We start from the raw sequence: 20548 nt of genomic DNA on the forward strand, positions 1-20548 counted from the left end.
TAGGTTTGGTGTACTCTGCCAAGGAACCCAGATCCATTGGAGGAGTCACAGAAGTGCCACCAAAGACCATCACTTCGGTCTTTTTTTCATTAAAACTGAGAAAATTTAGGGACATCCAGGCCTTGAGGTCATCCAAGCAATTTAACAAAGGTTTGAGGGAAGATGACTTGGCCTTTTTGAGAGGGACATAAATCTGGCAGTCATCAGCATAACAGTGGAATGAAATGTCATGCTTCCTGAGGATTGAACCAAGGGGGAGAAGGTATAAAGAAAATAAGAGAGGGCCCAGCACCGACCCCTGAGGAACCCCACATGAGAGAGGAGCAGTGGAGGACACAGAGTCACCAAGGCTGACACAGAAAGTCCGATGAGAAAGGTAGGACCTGAACCATTTCAGTGCCGTGCCACTGATGCCCACCCACTGCTCCAGCTACTGCCACAGAAACTGTTTGAAAAAACCTGAAGTAAAATCCATGGAGCTCTGGGAGGTTATGTAAATTAAATGTTCAGCAGTTCTTCATATTTTAATGATCATCAACCATCATCCATCCTTGTTCCGCTCTGCCTGAACTTGTCATGTTCTTCATACATAAAGGACATGATTTCAGTCTTCAGAAATCCTTGCAGTATCAGAACACTCTTAATCCATTTGAGTTCTGAGGCACTTTGAAGACAGATCCCACCTGGAAGTATCCGGATCAGTGACGGAGCGATGTTCCCGGTTCCACAGCTTTAGTCTGCTTTAGTTCCACTCGTTTGTCACAGATAGTAACCAGGTAGGAAAGTAGAACCAGACACATTCACAGATGAAGGGTTTAGTCTTTATTGTGCAGGATTGGAGTGTAATGCTGAGGAACCTGTTGTGAAACTGACCGGAGGATGAAGTGGATGTCTCACTGCGTGTTTCCTCCTTCCTCTGCTGTGGAGCTCCTTTCATTTCGTTCTTTTCCAGTGAAATGTTCCGGCAGTGTCCTGAGCCATGAAGACAGATTATTCTAATTAAGCCATGCAGACAACAGCGGCCCATCAGCAAGCAGGACTCATTAATTCACTCTTTTAAAGTTTGAATAATAAAATGTAAATGGGAAAGGACCCCAGATTGGTTTCTGCATGAGGAGGCGTGTTGAGAAAGAAGCCGGAGTGATGCTGAGCTATCTGACCTCTAAGGAGCGTTAGATTCACAGGAGGATCCGACTGCATTCATCAGTCTGTCAGTGACACTTCCTTAAACTGAGCCATTAATCAAAATGTGAACAGATCACAAGACAGCAGCTGTTCAGTCCATCTTGTCTGAGTTTCCTTTCCCATTTCTGAAATGAAGGATAGGTTTATTTATAACTCCTTTATGTTATAACCCTCTGACAGCTCAGATTATACCTGATGTGCAGCTCCACAGATGGAATCAGACCATCTCTAATGTTCTACCTGAGCATGAGAAGAGTGATGGAGAGGAGATGGGGCCTGAAGGCTGGAAAACATGTGAGCCAGAGAAGTTTGTGGGGGTTGGAGCAGTTCTCCAGCCTTTGAAGGAAGAGGAGGACGGTTATTTTGAGGGCTGGGGCTAAGGTGAGTGTAGGAAATCTTTATTCCTTTTCCCAGCTTTTCCCTTCACATGTGTGCCAGTTTCAGCCACGAGAGAGAAAAAAACATGAGAAAGGGACTGAGAAGAAGGTCTATAGATGTGGGACAGAGCTGAACCAATCCAGTGCCAGTCCCTCATGTATTCATGCATATACTGTAAAATGTGCACACTTGCTCTTTTCCAGGACTGAAGGAATTATGGAGTGATTTAAAGCGCTTTGCTGAAGCTCTGTGTGCCAGTGGAACGGTGACTTTACAATCCCAGAGATAAATGTGTGGACTTATTCTCCATCTACACATCATCTACAGTATCTGATGACAGATTCTTCAGGTTATTTTAGGTTGAAGTTGGGGTTGGGGGTGTTTCTGTCTGAAGTTACTTTTTTGTTTCTTTATTTTTAGGCGTGCCAGGTGTCTGTGGACCTATGAGGTTCACCTGTAGTCACTTTACTGGATGGAACATGTAAAGTAAAGCCTGACTAGCGCTGGTATCAGGATTATATAGTCTGTTAAAGCTTTATGGCCTGATTGGCAGATTCTTAATACCAGCCCTAATTCAGCCATCGATGGATAAAGAATATTTAGTGCTGATTGCATCAAAGCACTAATGCTTCATCTAGGAGGAAATGAAATTCTCTCTCTGCATACAAAGTGGATGAAAGTTATCAGAAAAAGTAATGAACATGAATCAATTTTTAATGGTGCATTAATAAAATATTTTTTGCCTCTTAACTTCCTGAGGCTGAAGCGCAGCAAACTTCCCTGAAGCTGTCCGCTCTGTTCTCATTACCGGAGCAGATTTTACCGAAGACATGCAGGAAGAGGAGGGAGGATGCTGCACACAGCTCACACACACATGTATGAAGACACATTTACACGAGTTCACACGTGTACAGGGACACATAAATGCATGGACACAAAGAAAAGGCTGAGTCTGTAAAAGGGAATCCAATCCCCAGCTTATCAAAGAGAGCACATGTGGGAAAGAAGCATGGAGCATGAAATAAATATGATCTGTGTGTCATGGTAAATCACCAGCTGCTTCCAGCATCATTACCTCCACCTTTACAGCTGAAGTCATTTCCCTTTAAGAGACGCTGGGGCCAAGATGAGCTGGAGCTCCTTCTGAACTCATTTCTATTTGTCAGAGTGGAAGTAATAGAAAGAGATCCATGTGAATACAGCCTGTGGAAAAAACAGTCCTGGAATAAACACCGATCAGGTAGAACACTAGAACCACCTGCCTGCTCTAGACCATGAAGGTGTTCTGTGGTATGCTTAGGTAGGAGGTACGTGTCAAAATAACATCTACATGGATGGAGGACCCAAGGTTTCCCAGTAGATCATTGTCCAAACATCACACTGTCTCCACCAGCTGGTCTTCTTCCCATAATGCATCCTGGTTCCACGTGTTCTCCAGGTAAGCGATGCACTTGGTCATTCACATGAAGTAAAAGAAGACGTGATCCATCAGACCAGGACAAACACATGAACTCACTGGACATTTTATTAGGTACACCTGTTCAACTGCTTGTTAACACAAATAACTAATCAACCAATCACAGGCCATTTTGGTATATAGACATGTTCAAAACAACTTTCTGAAAACACCAGGGAATGCAGAATACCATCTCTGAACTTACAACACATCAAGTTTTGAAGATGTTCTACAGCAGCAGAAGACAACAGTCTTCAGCTCAGAACAGGAAACTGAGGCTACAGTTCACACAGACTCACCAAACCTGGACAAAAATGCTGCTGGTCTGATGAGTCTCTGTTTCAGCTGCAACATTCAGATGGTCAGAATTAGGAGTAAACATGAAAGCATGGATCCATCCTGCCTTGGATCAACAGTTCAGCCTGGTGGAGGTGTAATGGTGTGGAGGATATCTTCTTAGTACCAACTGATCATGGTTTAAAGTTGAGTATTGCTGCTAAAAATCTCCATCTCATAATGACCACAGTGGACCATCTTCTGATGCTTCTTCCAGCAGGATAATGCTCCACGTCACAAAGCTCAGATCATCTCAAACTGGTTTCTAGAACATCACAATGAGTTCTCTGTTCTCCAACGGCCTCCACAGTCACCAGATCTCCATCCAGTAGAACCTTTAGATGTGGTGGAACGGGAGATTCTCATCATGATGTTCAGCCGACAAATCTGCAGCAGCTGTGTGACGTTATCATGTCAGTATGGACCAAAACCTCTGAGGAACGTTTCCAACAGCTTGTTGAACATTTGACAACCAAGAATGAAGGCAGTTCTGAAGGTAAAAGGGGTCCAACCTTTTACTAACAAGGTGTACCTAATAAAGTGGCCAGGGAGTGTAATATGCCACACAGTCAGGTCCATAAATATGTGGACATTGACACAGTTTTCAACATCTGGGCTCTGTACACCACCATGGATTTGAAATGAAACAATCCAGATGTGCTTTAAGTTTAGACTTTCAGCTTTAGTTGAGTATTTACATCCAAACAGGTGAAGTGGCCTGAGGTGTGGGGCCCAGAGACATCTCCAGATGCTGGGTTTCATTCATGGGAATGCCTGGAAAAATCTTCTCAAACAGCGAAGCTTTTAGAATGTCTCCACTGAGAAAAGGCCGTCTGTCTTCACCTGTTGGGGTGAGGGATGGACTGAGAAGAAACTAGCAGATGTATTACTTCGTTCACACTCTTTCTCCTGATATAATTCCATTTCAGTAATTACAGTTCTGATGTCAGTTCAGTTTTCTTTTACAGCTGCTGTAGGAACCAGTAAGAAGATAATAACCCCTGTTCTCAGTGTGTGTTTATGAGCTAAATGTTTGGCCACTGACACAAACACTGGTGGTTTGCTGTTTTCATCCATGCTAAACCAGTGCTGGCATTCTCTGATCAGTTGTGATAACAGCAATAATAACTGAATGGGACCTGAGTGTTTAACAGGATTCATTAAGTTCTATGTATTCTGCTTTAAAGATCCTCATCGGTGTGTTTTATAAAGGAAACCACTGTGGTGCCTCTGACACACAGGCTGCTGATGAAATACACAGAAAAGAGAATAGATTAGCAGGCTGTCTGATCCACTTTGTGCTTGCATGGATGGACTTCCTCATTATGTCTGGAGGGAATCTGGGCTTGTCAAGGTGTATCAGTCTACGTATCAGCCGGACTCCCGTTGTGCCTCCACATGTCATGGAAGAGCATCCTGTACGTATGAATAGTGTTATTTTAAAGGCTAATGAGCTTTAGCAGTATGTGCTTGTACTCAGGATCTCTGAATCAGACCTTTTCTAGGCCACTGAAGTTCCAGAAGATTAAAGTCTTTTCCCTAAAAACAGCGGAGCAGCAGGACACTGACTGAAAATGTGCTTTGATAATTACATTAATTCAGACATTTTGATTAATCCAATCATGATGTTGTTAGACTGAATCTGTAATGGTGTCCCACAGACAACACCTACAGCTCACTGTCAGTCAAACAGTCTGCATCACATGCACTAGACTGAAAAACAAAGCGCTGATTGACTGGCTTTCCTTTTTGGGTCATTTACAAATCAACACAATTATTATAAAACTTAAATTGAAATAGAAATGGAAATACAAAACAACGAGCACTGCATGACAGCAGCACACTTTTTAGTTGTCTTTCCAGCAAACCTTCATTTCAGACGCTGTTCTCCTGGAGGGTCTGTTCCTGTCAGGCCAGCTTAGTGTCGCAGGTGGGTTGTATGTGCATTTATACATGCGTGTGTTTGTGTGAGGCAGGACTGTCAGTCAAACAGGCAACGTCTGAGCAGCATTCCTCTGGCTGCATGGCGTGTCATCATGTCTTCCAGTCTACTGAGGTTCAACAGCACCATGCATGGTACCTGACCTGATGAGTTCCTGGAGCAAACACACGTACACGCGTGTACACACGTACACGCGTGTACACACGTACATGCATGTACACAGATGTACACAGATGTATGTTATGTTATGGCGTCAGAATCGATTCTATTCAATCAAAGCAACTCGCAGCAACGTGTGTGTACACGCATGATTATTATGTTAGGCGTGCGTGCGTTGTAACGTACAGATTGTATTTCACGCGTAACAAGAAGCTGTGTACCTATGAAGCAGCGCGTGCACGCCTGTCTGTAACTGTTTGACAAATACTGTTATGCGTTCACACACGCACACGGTCGCAATTTCTTATTGTACACAATAGAAAGTACGGCACGGTGCAGATCAACGTTCTATTGTGTACAATCAGAAATTGCGACCGTGCGCGTGTGTGAACGACAGGCGTGCACGCGCTGCTTCATATGCACGCAGCTTCTTGTTACACGTGACAGAGTTCGAGCGCGTGACCGAAATGTTCTATTATCTTCATGTGAGCGTTAATGTGTGCGTTTGTAAAAAAATGCATGAATGTTACGCGTGGCCGCTCCGTGTAGCGTGAATGATGGAGTGCAGCAATGATCACATGTGAACGTGCGCGTGAACAGGAGGCCATTATAAGTCAATGAGGAAACTCCATTACTCGTCAGGCACACAGGCGTCAAAGTTTGACACGTTCAGTTGATAGCTGCGCACGCTTTTTGAAACGATTCTGACGCCATACACGTACATGCATGTACACACATGTACACACATACACACACACACCTCAGGTGAAATAAGCTCAGTTGCTGCATTTCCATCCATTCTAATACCTGATAAAGAGAAGCTAACCCTGACACCGTTGGTGACCTCTTACAGTCGTGTAAACCAGTGCCTGTAAACACTCTGATGGAGTCCTCACCCTGAAAACACCATGGTACCCCAGTAACACCCTGGAAGACGATGAGCAGGGTGTATTTCAACCCCAAACATGATCCTTCTCTAATCCTGACAAAGTAGGAGCTTAAATTGAACCAAGTATTGTCTGGAAATGCAGGTAAACACAAAATGAAAGAACAGCAAGTGGAAAGATTAGAATTAAATAATAAGAATCTTAATAATAGTCTGAGACAGAACTTCCACTCAATTTTCCTCCGTACAGCAAGTCCAATGACCTGTCTCCAGCCACTAGAAGCTGACTTTTATTCCTCTTATGAGCAAAGTTCTTGTTCTACTGCCATAAAATGAGATGATAGCATACCTACTGAGCCAACTAGACGGAGCAGGGGGTCCTCACTGGCCCTTATGTATGGGATGATGTGGGCTGATTTAATGGGCTGAAAACATCTAAAATGGTGTCATTTCTAACTATAAAGTTATAACAGTTCTATCTGTTTAGGGTCAGGTAGCATGGCAGGGAACTTTATTAGCATGATGTGTTAAAGCAAACAATCTAAAGAAATAGACCAAACCTCTTTTAAATAAGCCCTGCCACAAGCATCCCAACCACATGTCGTCTCCTTCAAACACACATTTCTTTTCATGCGTCCTTAAACCTCTGATGTTCTGAAATGCGTTCCTTTCTTCAAGACAGTCTTCCTGGATTTACATATCAAAGCCTGCGATTGTTTGCATCCACCAGAAGCAGATCTCAACCACCCCGGACACCAACAGGCTCTCATTAATTCAGTGACAAATGTTGCACATTCATAATGGATGGGCCTAAAGGGCAGCAGGACGGCTCCCTCCAATCCCATTCCTTCCCAATCCCCCAGGGAGCTGGAAAACATTAGTACTGCAAAGCATCATTGAAACCCCCAAGACTATTATTACTGCAGAGTGATGGTAACAGGAGGAATCTAACCTCGAACAGTGGATGATTGCTTTCTGCTGCGTCTCATCGTACACGCTGTTTGTCAGGTGGTCGGATGGATCACGTCACATTTCCACATCAGTGCAGCAAAACGTAGATGTAGATGACAATCGATAAGTCAGAATCAGCCGCGCTGAAGCACATGTTGTGTTTGTTTTCCACTGACCTGACAATGCTTGTGGTTAAATATAATCATTTGTAACCGGGTCGTGTTCAATAAGTTTAATGGCATAGCACTGGGCTGTATGTTGCATGTAGAGCAGCTCAGCCTGCAGGACTCAGAGTAATGTATGCCAATTTACAGGCTTTCAAAAGCCAACACATGTATTTTTAATTGGCTTTTCACTTTTTGCTTAAAGGATGTGTACCTGTGGAGGTACAGCCCAGCAGAAAGAGTCCACATCTGCATGTCATGTTCCACCTTCTACTGACCTCAGCTCTGTGTCACATGTTTAGAAGTTTGTTTGTTCCATGTAAATAATTTCTTCCTACATTAGAACCCATAGATGCTCCACTGATTCTACATTCGTCCATAAGTCAGACAAAAATGACCCAAAAAAGAATCAGTGTGTTTCTATGTCATTTTTGTTTTTTTGGATCACAATAATAATTTGTATTATTGTTTGTTTTAGATTTCTGTCCACACAGGAATGATTCCATGTTTGAAATGTGCTTATTTTTGACTTCATTCCAGAAAAAGAATATTACACAGAACAGCAGTAGAAGAATATCAGCATCCATTGTGTTGACATTTTTCCACTCTGGTCCTCTGTATGATATCAGCGATAAAGAGCTCAGAGTAGTCATACACACACGACAATTTCTTTAAAAGTATAAAAGGGAACTCAAAAGTTTAAATGGAATATATCAAAACATGTTTTTGAGGAATAGCTGGAATATGAAATTATAAAAATGATTCATTACAAAGATACAAGAAAACGACCTCACCGCCTCATTTATGACCCACTGATTGAACAGAGTCATAAGTGAGCTACTGAGACAGGAGATATCCAGACCCACACATTCTGGAGGGATCAACACTTACATTTAAAGAATTTAACTCTTAGATTAAACACTATAAGACCACTTCACTCTACAGCCATGGAAAAAGTTTGGAGAATGACACAAACATTAACTTTCACAAAGTCTGCCACTTCAGTTTTAATGATGGCAGTTTACACTCCAGAATGTTATGAAGAGAGATCAGGTATATTGCAATTAATTGCAACGTCCCTCTTTGCCATGTAAATGAAGTTAATATTCCAGACCTGCCACTAAAGGACCAGCTGACATCATTTCTCGTTAACAGAGGCGGGAGTGTTGACGAGGACGAGGCTGAAGATCTCTGTCATGCTGACTGAGGTAGAATAACAGACTGAAAGCTTTAAAACAAGAGTGCAGCTTGAAATCACTGTTCTTCCTCTGTTATCTGTAGTTACCTACAACCGAACATGTGCAGTCATCACTGCTTTGCACAAAAAGGGCTTCAAAGGCAAAGGATGTTTCTGCTAGAAAGACTGCACCAAAATCAACCATTAATGGGATCATCAAGACCTTCAAGGAAAGAGATCAAAGATGTTCATTATGTCTTCTTACTGATGCAGGAGTTTTAAGTTTTTTTGTTCAGACACAAGGTGAAAATAAAGATGTTGATTTTTACCTTGATAGTTTCGGCGAGCAGCTCTCACTGACAATGTGTGATGTGTCAGCCCAGTAGAACCACCGGACCTGCCGGGACAACCACGCCCTCGCTGTAATGGCAGGTTGTGGTGAGCCCAGCGGACCCGACCGCCCCACCAGGCACATCGTGAGGAACTTAGAACCAGCAGTGTCAAAACACTACACTGACTAGAAAACTGGAGCAGACATAAGAGCGTTTTGGCAACCGCCGATGTGAGGATGAGGGTTTAGTACCACCAAGCCTCAACATCAAGAACCTGATCCGAACCAAAACACGGAAAAGATAATAATCAGAGCCAAAAAGGACTTACTCAAGGAAAGGATAAGAGGAACAGTAAACAAAATCATCAGATTAAATGCACAAATCAATGAGGGTATGGATGAGCTCGTCAAACAATTCCCAACGGATCAAGATACGCAGTAAAAAAAATAAAAGAACACCTCAAATACGCACATGAACAAGAAATCACAACAACTAAGAACTGGCAGATGAAAAGATTGAGTCACCTAATTCAATGGAGAGACAGAAGCAAACAAAAATTGGGTGCATAATTCATCACAGCGTATCCTCACAGAAACAGAAAAAAAATGTTTTATGCCTGGGTTTAAACTACACAATCACACCAAAAAACATCTTGTATGAAGAATTCATCCTGGCCACAGAGCTGGCATGTCAGAAACAACCCGGTCTCACGGGGATTCGTGAAACTGTCACGTAAGTTTTAGTTTCGGTTTCGTGCGCACCAACACGATTTCGTCATGTTTTTCGTGCTGCTCACCACGAAATGCGCGAAAAACATTTCGTGGTGAGCGGCACGAAAAACATGACGAAATCGTGTTGGTGCGCACGAAACCGAAACTAAAACTTACGTGACAGTTTCACGAATCCTCGTGAGATCGGGCTGGTCAGAAAATACAGGACCAAGCAAGAAGGCCGAACTGTACAACGCTGTAGCAGGCATACTCAAGACAGCAAAACTCCAACAGGGCAGCATCACTAAAGAAGAAAGAGCAGCCATAGACTCTAAAAAAGGACAAAACCATCTTATTCTACCTGCAGATAAGGGAAGAACAATAGTAGTCATGGACACCAAAAAATACACATCATCAATAGAAACCATGTTCGCCGACACAAACACATGGAATATTAAAGAAAAACCAAACACAGAAGAACAAAACACTGAAAGACCTGCTAAAACCACCACTGGAGAGCAAAAAAATAACACAGGAGGCATTTGATTATCTCATATCCACAGTAAGCATCATCCCCCGAATATACGGTACGCCGAAAATCCACAAAAAAGACTTCCCTCTACGACCCATAGCAGACAGCACAGGCTCCGTTACATACAACATATCAAAAGCTCTGGCACAAATAATCAAACTCTTCTTGGACTCACAGAACACCACTGCAAAGAAATCTCAGCCACATGAAAATAGAAACAGATGAGATCCTCATTTGTCATGTTGTCGTATCCCTATTCAGCAAAACCCCAGCAAGTACCCTGCAAGTAGTCTGGGAACACAAGGAACAAAACACTCCACAAACGTACAAACCTCACAGTACGTGACATTCACAACTTGTTGCAGTTCGTTGCCAAGTTCACTTACTTCCAGTTCAACATTATATGCAGCCAAAAAGATAAAAAAACTGGATATACACAACCCCTTACCGACCACCTCAACACCATGGACACCACAGGGAACATCAGATTTACACAAGAGGAGGAGCACAACAGAACACTGGTTTTTCTGAACATGAACATCCACCACAAGGATGATGGCAGCGTAAAAAAACATGGTCTAGAGAAAACGCCCCAAAAACAGACTAATATCTTCTCTGGACTTCATAACATCCAGCCATACAAAAACTCTCAGTAGTCAGAGAATTATATGAACAGACCACCTGCATTACAGAAGAACAGGACAGATGACAGGAGGAGCTACACATTCAACAGGCACTCACACGCTGCCAGTACCCAGGTAAAAAACAAACAGAAAGCAAAAAACTACAAAAAACAAGCACAAGAAACACACGATAACAATAAAACTATAGTTACTTTACTGTATATCTGGGGAATTACAAAACCCATCCAACAAACCATGAAAAAACACAAGGTAGGTACTGCAATGAAACCACACATAAAAGTACAACTACCAGTACACCCAAAAGACAAGACTGAGCAGGAAAATAAGTGCAATGTCATTTACGAATTACCATGCAGCTCCTGCAACAATGCATACACCGGGGAGAAAGGGAGAGCATTTCACATAAAGAATAAAGAACATCAGAAGGAATATGAAAAGGAAACAGCAACACGACTCACAAGAACTCAGAAAGAAAAAGCACTACAGGAAAATCTCAAATCTGCGGCATCAGACCACTGCAATAAAACAATCATGTTATGGACTGGGATGGGGCAAGAATCGTAGGAACTGAAGACAACAAACACAAACGCTGGATTAAGGAGGACATGGAGATCAGAAGGCGGGTGGAGAGGGCCATGGACAGGGACGAGGGGGGCTTCCTGCTCTCCCATACCTGGGACACTCCAGAGGAAATAGGACGGCGGGGGTCATGGTGTGCCTGGTGGGGCAGCCGGGTCCGTTGGGTTCACCATGACATGCCATTACAGGTAGAGCGTGGTTGGCCCGGTGGGCCCGGTGGTTCTACTGGGCGTGACCTGTGAGCCAGTCAGGTGAGCACCACCATCGGTCCTATGTCATGCCAGCAGTAAAGCATCCTGAGATCAATGATGTGTCGGGTTGCTTCTCAGCCTAGGGAGTGTACTCACTCACAGTTCTTCCTAAGAACACAGACATGAATAAAGAATATTACCAAAGCATCCTCCAAGATCAACTTCTTCCAACCATCCAAGAACAGTTCGGTAATGAACAATGCCTTTTCCAGCGTGATGGAGCAGCTTGCCATAAGGAAGAAGTGGTAACTGCGGTTCATGGCCATGGCTCAGACCTTAATCCCATTGAGAACTTGTGGTCAATCCTCAAGAGGTCAGTGGACAAACAAAGCCCCACAAATTCAGACAAACTCCAAGCATTGATTTTGCAACAATGTGCTGCCATCAGTCAGAATGTGGCCCAGAAGTCAATTGACAGCATGCCAGAGTGAATTGCAGAGGTCTTGAAAAAGAATGGTGAACTACGCAAATTCCCACTCTTTGCATTAACTCAATGTAATTGTCAATAAAAGCTTTTGACACTTATGAAATGCTTGCAATTACACTTCAGTAAAGCATTGTAACATCTGAAAAAAAAGATGCAAACACAATGAAACAGCAAACTTTGTGAAAACCAATATTTGTGTCATTCTCAACACTTTTGACCACGGCTGTACACAATGACATGGTATAATAGTGGAAGAACTGAACCACACATGTAGGAGCTGAACACTGATTCTGAGGAGGGAACTTGATACAAAACATTTGACAGAATTGTTTCTTTAGGTTTGTAACACATGAAACCCCTGAAGTGTGAATCTGTGTTTTTAGGACTGTCATCAGTACACTGCAGTTTCAACGCAGAAATACTGTCATTATGTTGACTGATATGTCATCTAGCATATGAAAACACTCTACAGACATGTTTACAACATAAAATAAATACACCACAAACTTTTATTACAGCGTCTAGAGCATTGTATTGGCATTAAAGGGACAGCACTGGACTGGTTTCAATCCTACTTATCAGATCGGTTCCAGTTTGACTCTTCTGAGCATACTCAGGTTAATCATGGAGTCCCTCAGGGTTCTGTCTTAGGACCAATACTGTTAATATTGTACATGCTTCCTTTAGGCAATATTATTAGGAAGCATTGTATTAACGTCCATTGTTATGCTGACGACACTCAGTTGTATTTATCTATGAAGCCAGATGAAATTAATCAGCTAGCTAGACTTTAAGATTGTCTTGAGGATATAAAGAACTGGATGACCTGTAATTTCCTACTACTAAATTCAGACAAAACTGAAGTCATTGTATTTGACCCCAAACATCTTAGAAACTCACTTTCAAAGCATACAGTTACTCTGGATGGCATTTCATTGGCCTCCAGTTCTACTGTGTGGAACCTTGGAGTTATTTTTGAGCAGGACATGTCCTTTAACTCACACATAAAGCAAGTCTGTAGGACTTCCTTTTTTCACCTGCGAAATATTGTAAAAATCAGGAACATCCTGTCTCAGAGTGATGCAGAAAAACTAGTTCATGCTTTTGTTACTTCCAGGCTTGACTATTGCAATTCCTTATCAGGATGTCCCAATAGTTCTCTCAAACATCTACAGTTGATCCAAAACACTGCAGCCAGAGTACTGATGGGAGTCAGCAACAGAGATCATATTTCTCCTATTCTGGTTTCTAACCGTAGCTTATCATGCATGTATCCACTTCTTTGTCCCACCCTCCTCTTCTCCCATCCTTCCCCCTCTACCTCTCTACCTCCTCTGTCCCTCTCTACCTCCTTCCAGCAGCAGATGTTCTCCCACATAAAGAGTCGGGTTCTGTTCCAGGTTTCTTCCTGTTAAAAGGTGTTTTTCTTGCCACTATCTTCTTAGGGCTGCTGTGGGGGTTCATTTGGATTCTGGAAAGCATCTTGAAACTAGAAAAGCACTCGGAGAGCGCATACCTCCGCCATCCCGTTTGTCTGTCTGTCTGTGTGTGTGTCTGTCTGTTTGTCTGTTAACAGCATAACTCAAAAAGTCATGGACGGATTTTCACCAAATTTTTATAGGATGTCCGGAAGAGCACGAGTAACAATCGATTAGATTTTGGAGGTGATCCAAATCACCGTCTGGATCCAGGAATTTTTTGAAGGTCGAAGGACAATTGAGAGATGGCCTCGCGGCCACCTGGCCACCTGGCGGCCATCTCTCCATGACTTTTTGAGTTATGCTGTTAACAGACAAACAGACAGACACACACGGACACGCAGACGGACAGACGGACAAACAAACTCCGGTGATTACATAACCTCCTGGCGGAGGTAATAATTTCACCTGTAATTGGCGCTATACAAATAAAGCTGAATTGAATTGAATTGAATTGAATTAATCACCAATGAGCCTTTGAACACCATTAGCTAACACAATGTAGCATTAGAACACAGGAGTGATGGTTGCTGGAAATGTTCCTCTGTACCCCTATGGAGATATTCCATTAAAAATCAGCTGTTTACAGCTACAATAGTCATTTACCACATTAACTATGTCTACACTGGATTTATCATTCATTTAATGTGATCTTCATTAATAAAATCTGTGTCTCTTTCAAAAATAAAGACACTTCTCAGTGACCCCAGACTTCTCAAGGCTAGTGTAGATGCTAATATTTGCTCTTTGGTTTATTTATAAAAGACACCCATATCAGCTCTGTGATAGGACGTGGTCCTCCTCCACTCCCTCTCTACATGAAAGTCACACTAATGCCTGCATTGACAGGAAGCGTTGAACCGCAGCAACAATCCCACAGGCTGTCATTCTTTCTGATGGCCTGAAACAATCAGGATGAGCTCCTAACAAGACGCTTCACCAATTTCAATGTGACTGGCTGCCTGATAAAACTCCAAATTACAGTACTGGAGCTTCTCTGGATGGTGTAGTGAACAGTGCCAGGTCATGCAGCCAGGTTTCATGTGGAGAAAGATTACACTGAGGCTGTAATCACTGTTCTTCCATCAGCATCGACTGCCGCCTGTGCTGATGACACTGTTATGTTTTCCAGGTCAGAAGCTGCAGCTGATTGATCTCCTGGCTGGTTGGTCAGTCCAGCTGGAATCCTCTGAAGACGTTATAGGAGTGTGTGTTTAGTGTGTGTGGCATCTCCAGACTCCTGAGGGAGTGTTTTATGCTTTTCCCAGAGTGATACAGTTTTCCTGCAAGTCATCTTCATCTCGTTTGGCTCTCTGGTAGGTCGTGGGTGTGTGTGATTTGCATGCAAAAACTGATGAAATAACGAACATTAAGGGAATATCTAAGGAGCTGTTCCCACGCAAGATAGCCACTGAACAAAACATGTGACACCTACTCTGATTAAAGGCTCCTGGCATGAAGGATGAGCTTTTACGAAAAATGTCCAAATAGAAGGCAATTTAAAGCAACAAAATGTCTGAAAATGTCAAATTTGATAGAGTTATTAATGAGTTTCAGGTCGTGATATCTGCCTTTGCTACATCAGCATTACAATGTTTAAATGTGTTGTCCCCTGCCTGGTAGTTTACGTGGCTTTAAATATGAGGCCCCTGTACTAATTTAATTAACAATCATTTAAAATGAAGGTCATCTCATGAACTCCTGTGAGAACTCCTCACTGTGTTCTGCATTTAGAAACTGTCAGGTTTCCTTCTAAATGTAGCTGTTGCAGTTTAGTTGTGCTAAAATTCAAGGCAACTCGATTGTCAGCATCATTATAAAATGACAGTATGAGGTGTGTCTGAACTGAGATGGTTCTGTTGGTTCTCCTGTAGGAGGTCTGCAGGATCCAGGCTCTACTTTTTTTCAATACAAACCTGACAGAAGTCAGATTGAAGCCCGTTCTGTTAGGCTGGCAGCAGCCAGCTCGAGCTAGTACCTCCTTCCTCTCTTCCCCTCCCTTCTTTCCTTTTTAGGTTCCCTCACCTGGTGATTGCAGCGACAGGTGTCCCTCATCCCAATCAACAGCTGGATTAGGAGCAGGTGGAAGCGCAGCCAATCAGCCTCACTCCTCCTGCAATAAAATCAGACACTCACTTCTCAGTGCTGGATGGTGAAACCACCTGTAACTGTTTCTTTGTTCTGAGTTTACTGACTACTCCTAGTAATTCTGGTTGTCTTCTTCTGCTTCAGTTCTGGTTCCACCTGCTCCTGCTGTCTGGGTTTCTTTGCCTACCTCCTGGTTCAGTCTGATTCCACCTGGAAAGCCACCTACCTGTGCCGTCATCCGTCCATCTCCACCTACCTGTCGCTGCAACCCTCCCCGGATCCCCACACCAGCCAAAGCCCAGTCCGAGCATCCTTTATTTTGAGTATTTGTTCATAATTAGATTCATAATACGTATTGATTTAGTTTGATTTTAGCACCTAATTTCTTCGAGTTATTTGTTGTATCAAGCCTTAGTAGCTTCTCCCTTAGTAGTTTCACTCTTTCATAGTTTTCTTGTAAAATCGTAGTGTTAGTTTTCAGTTCTTGCCTGGGTGTTACCCTCTGAGTTCTGTCCTTGTCGTTAGTCTTCTCAGCCTCTAGTAGCAGTATAGCGTTAACCTTAGTCGTTCGTTTAATATTTCTGTTTGTTGTCTTCCGCCTGCGAGTTGTAGTTTTGAAGTCCTGTTTTCTGCAATAAAGCTTTTTTTTTTTTTTAAGCTAACTGCGTCCTTGCTCTTTTTCTGCCCCTGAGCTCATCTTCAGAATTATAACATGTTCAACAGCAGTGACCTGAGGGGCAGAAGGACACGTTTGATATCAAAAAGCAAGATTACCTCAATAATTAACAATACTATCATGTCTCAAATAAACCCTGACCAATGGTGTTTTAAAACGTGGTGGCACTATTGCAGTAAACTGACAGGAGGGTTCTGGTTTGGGTCATCCAAAGTGGTCGACCCAACATGAGGAAAAACTAACCACCCATAAGACACACTTAATGTGACTGTAGTTGAATGAAGTTAAATGATTTTCTTCAGGACACCTGGACAGGTAACAGTCTATCACAAGGCTACACATAGGCTGAATCCCAAACCCCCCCTACACACTCCCCCTCCACTACCGAGTGTCACTCCAAAAGAAGTCACACTCGCAGCTGTGGAGGGCACCTATTATTGAAGGGGGAGGGTATAAATACGATCGTCAGGAATGGGACGCCCTGTCGCCTCACCGGAAAACGGAAGACGTCATCGCCATGGTAACACAAAGACGCCTACTGTCATGGCTGTAGCGCTGTGGCACAGGTTGCAACTAACAAGGATCGCTGCTGCTTCCAGAAGACGAAAGCGTCCCACTTTTTTTTCACTCACATGTTTTCCAATCCTATTATCTTGCATTTCAAATCCAACAAATGAATAAATGAATAAATGAATTCTGTCAGTTGTGTTCAAATTTTAAGGTGTCAGGGGGTGCACAATTAAATCAAACGTCAGCAGAGAAGAAGATTTGTTTCTTTTGTTTTATCTTTTTTCACCACTCTTTTTGTGATGTTCTGTCAGTGTGAAAAAGGCGTGGGAGAAATAAAGGACACATGTGGAACTCACATCGATATGTTGTTTCCTCCTCCATTTCGACGTTGCACTTCCTGAAAAAGTGAGCATCGATGCAGACTCGCTATTTAAGGGCTGAACAGTCCACTCTCCCTCCGCACTACGCGGTTTGGGACGGCCCTTAATATGGAGGACCCTCCACGGGAACGCGCAAACGGAGGGGTAGTGTGTCGGGGGCGGTTTGGGATTCAGCCATAGAGACAAACAATCACACTCACATTCACACCTGCAGACAGTTTAGAATCACCAGTTAACCTCAGCATGTTTGTGGACTGTGGGAGGAAGCTGGAGAACCTGGAGAAAAGCCACACATGTACAGGAGAACATGGAGACTCCATGCAGGAAGATCCAGGAAGGAAGGGACACGAACCGGGATCTTCTAGCTGTGAGGCAACAGTACTAACTACTGATTCATGACAAGGCTAGAACTAAAGGAACATGAAAATTACCAAAAATAAATATAAATTGTTGTTAAAGGCTTAATTTACACAACACAGATTATTCCTGGTCCAGACCGGTATTCCATAAAGCTGGCTTAGGTCTAAGCCTGGCTTATTTCGGTCAGCTTTGCTAACTTTAGTGAGAGTTTTGTTCCACCAACAAGGCTTAGGGCTAGCCTGGCTTGGTAACCATGGTAACTCAGCCAGAGCGACAAGCCTGGTCCGGGGCAGGCTAACAGTCAAGCTTACTTTAGCTCCATGTCAGAGAAGGTTCTGACGAGCTTCAGAAAGACGCCTGTGAACCGCATGTTACACATTAAATTCATCTTGATCTGTAATCAATGATGTTCTTGTTCGGTGACATACACTGAGACCTTTTTTAAATAACGCCGGAATAACCGTGAATCACACTACATCATATTACACATTTTGTCACAGTGTGTAACTGTGGCTCAGTGGTTAGAGCGTAGTTAAGTAGATTAAATGTGGTTTCACTTTTCATTGTGCCGTGGGTTTGAATCCACCAGCGGTAAATACTTGGAAATATCTGATTTTCTGTCTTCTTTCACCCTCAAAGTTCAGTCAACACGTAACAGGAACAGGCACAGATTGTGTTAAAATAAGCAGGACACAACAGCCACAGTTTTCCATAAAGAATACCTTCCTTTTACCAGCGGTCCAATCTGATCATGATGAGAATCCAAAGGTGAGGCCAAATGATGAGAGAACTATTTTGTGTACAAGCTCATTTGTGTCTTCTCCCTTATTTAAATGTAGGCCACAGTAGCACTATCATCTCTAATAAAAATGACATCTCCTCTGTAGGCCTACATGTTTTTTTCTGCTTTTTCATTCAAAGTTTGAGTGTTTGACGAAACATCTCCACATGAAGTTGCCCCTTTTTTCCAAAGTATTCCTCCTTTGGTTTTAGGTGTTACCTGCTGCTTTATTCATCTATGGTGGATATATATTTGTCACATCAAGAACATGAATTAGGTCTACCAGAGTAAAAAGTGAAAACCACCATCACATTACACAAAACCAGGCTGTAGCCTCTTTCTCTCATATATATATATGTTTATACACACATAAAAAATGTCTTCAATGGGTTTTGAAAAGCTTTATTTCATCAAGATTGATCTCCTCTGGGCCACAGTAGTGTGACAAACTTCAGGGTGAGGAAAAAAAGTATCAACCACTGCAGAAATTCAATCAGTGTTGATTTGACACAGGTCTATATAAGCACGGTATTCTTGAACCACAACCTTTTCCACAACCATGGCATGCCCTTTCATTGATGAGGCACCTGTGGATGTTGGTGCTGCTATAATACATAGGCGCCCAGACGTTTCCGGGACCGGACAAATCCCCTGGCCTTTCCTGAAGAGTACCTGTGGGAGAGATACAGATTTATTAGGCCGGGAATTGTGTATTTGTGCACACTGTTGGAGCCCCACATTGTGAGGCCAACCCACTGGAGCAGAGCCCTGACCACTGTGCAGTCGGTCTGCATTGGCCTGCGTTTTTTTGCCAGTGGGTCTTTTTTGTACAGCGTGGGTGATGCAGAGGCTCTGTCAAAAGCAACAGTATGTCGCGAAATCAGACGCGTATATGTAGCTCTAAAAACTTACCTCAACAGATTTGTAACCTTCCCTGGCCATCTGGAGCCGCAGCGCATCAAGGAAGAGTTTTATTCAATTGCAGGTATGTGATGATCCTCAGGTGTAACTTAGCCTGCCGGGTGATGTTTCTGTATGAAGTTGTGACTCTTCTTCAGGCTTTCCTAATGTTCTTGGGGCCATAGACTGCACACATATCCACATCCGGGCCCCATCTGGACCTGCAGACTTTGTAAATCGAAAATCTTTTCACAGTATAAATGTACAGGTAAGTCACATTGCACCAGCGTAACAGCATATAAGGCAATAAAACATGAACACAGATGAGAAATGTACAAGTGTAGATGCTTTTGTACCTCAAGATGAACATGTTGCATGTCATTTCATCTCAATGAGCCATTCTTAATACCCTTTCAAGTAAAGTTCCTCACTGATGATTACCCTCCATGCTGGCAGATGATCTGCGATGGACGATGCCTGATAACCAACACTGAGGCCAAATGGCCAGGGTCTGTCCATGATGCAAGAATATGGAGAGCGTCATCACTTTCATAGGTTTGCACAAGGCAAGACAAATTTATGTTAAGCAGTTCTACTTTGCAAGTAATTAATATTGCATGTCATAGACTTAATCATTTGTTAGAAAACTGTATGTTTGTTCTGCAGGTGATTTCAACGGCATTCTTCTCGGGGACAGAGGTTATCCGTGCCTGCCGTTTCTTCTCACTCCTTACATGGATCCTGCTACAGATCCACAGAGGGCATTCAACCGTGCCCATGCAAGAACCAGGGCACGAGTAGAGATGCTATTTGGACTCATGAAATTCAGATTTCAGTGCTTGAAAGTCCTGAGAGTGGCTCCTGACAGGGCCTGTGACATAATTGTTGCTTGTGCAGTTTTGTACAATATTGCAACAATTCGTAGTGAGAGAGTGCCACATGTGTGGATGAGGAGGGGTGGGATGACATCATTGCAGAGCCACAGGAACCTGTTGATGGACAGGGAATGAGGGACCTTTACACAGCCACTTATTTTAGTTAAACTATTTAACATACATTCACTTTTGAATGTCTCCCTATTTTCTACCTTTTTTCATCACCCCATTTTTGACACCAGAACAATCTACAGGAGTGAGGTGGGTCGCCTGGCCACATGGTGCAAGGACAACAATCTCCACCTGAACGTGGAAAAGACAAGTAGATTGTTGTGGACTTCAGGAGAGAGCACGCCCAGCATGCTCAATGATCTATCAACGGTGCTGTTGT

The 20548-nt window shown here is 43.0% G+C and overlaps 1 protein-coding gene across 3 annotated transcripts in view; it reads left to right on the plus strand.

The window, feature by feature from the left end:
• zmat4a (zinc finger, matrin-type 4a) overlaps positions 1–16332 on the plus strand; it is a 268548-nt gene extending 252216 nt beyond the window's left edge. For 2 of the 3 annotated variants that reach the window (XM_051951378.1, XM_051951379.1), the window contains one exon: positions 15820–16332. In XM_051951378.1, the coding sequence (XP_051807338.1) occupies positions 15820–16012 (193 nt within the window). In that variant the 3' untranslated portion in view covers positions 16013–16332. Of the gene's footprint in view, positions 1–14719; positions 15291–15819 lie in introns of those variants that run through there. The other variant, XM_051951381.1, reaches the window with a different exon arrangement.
• The last annotated feature ends 4216 nt before the right edge of the window (positions 16333–20548 follow it).

The sequence above is a fragment of the Acanthochromis polyacanthus genome, chromosome 7 (assembly GCF_021347895.1).
Source record: "Acanthochromis polyacanthus isolate Apoly-LR-REF ecotype Palm Island chromosome 7, KAUST_Apoly_ChrSc, whole genome shotgun sequence".
In the NCBI taxonomy this organism is placed as follows: Eukaryota; Metazoa; Chordata; class Actinopteri; family Pomacentridae; genus Acanthochromis; species Acanthochromis polyacanthus.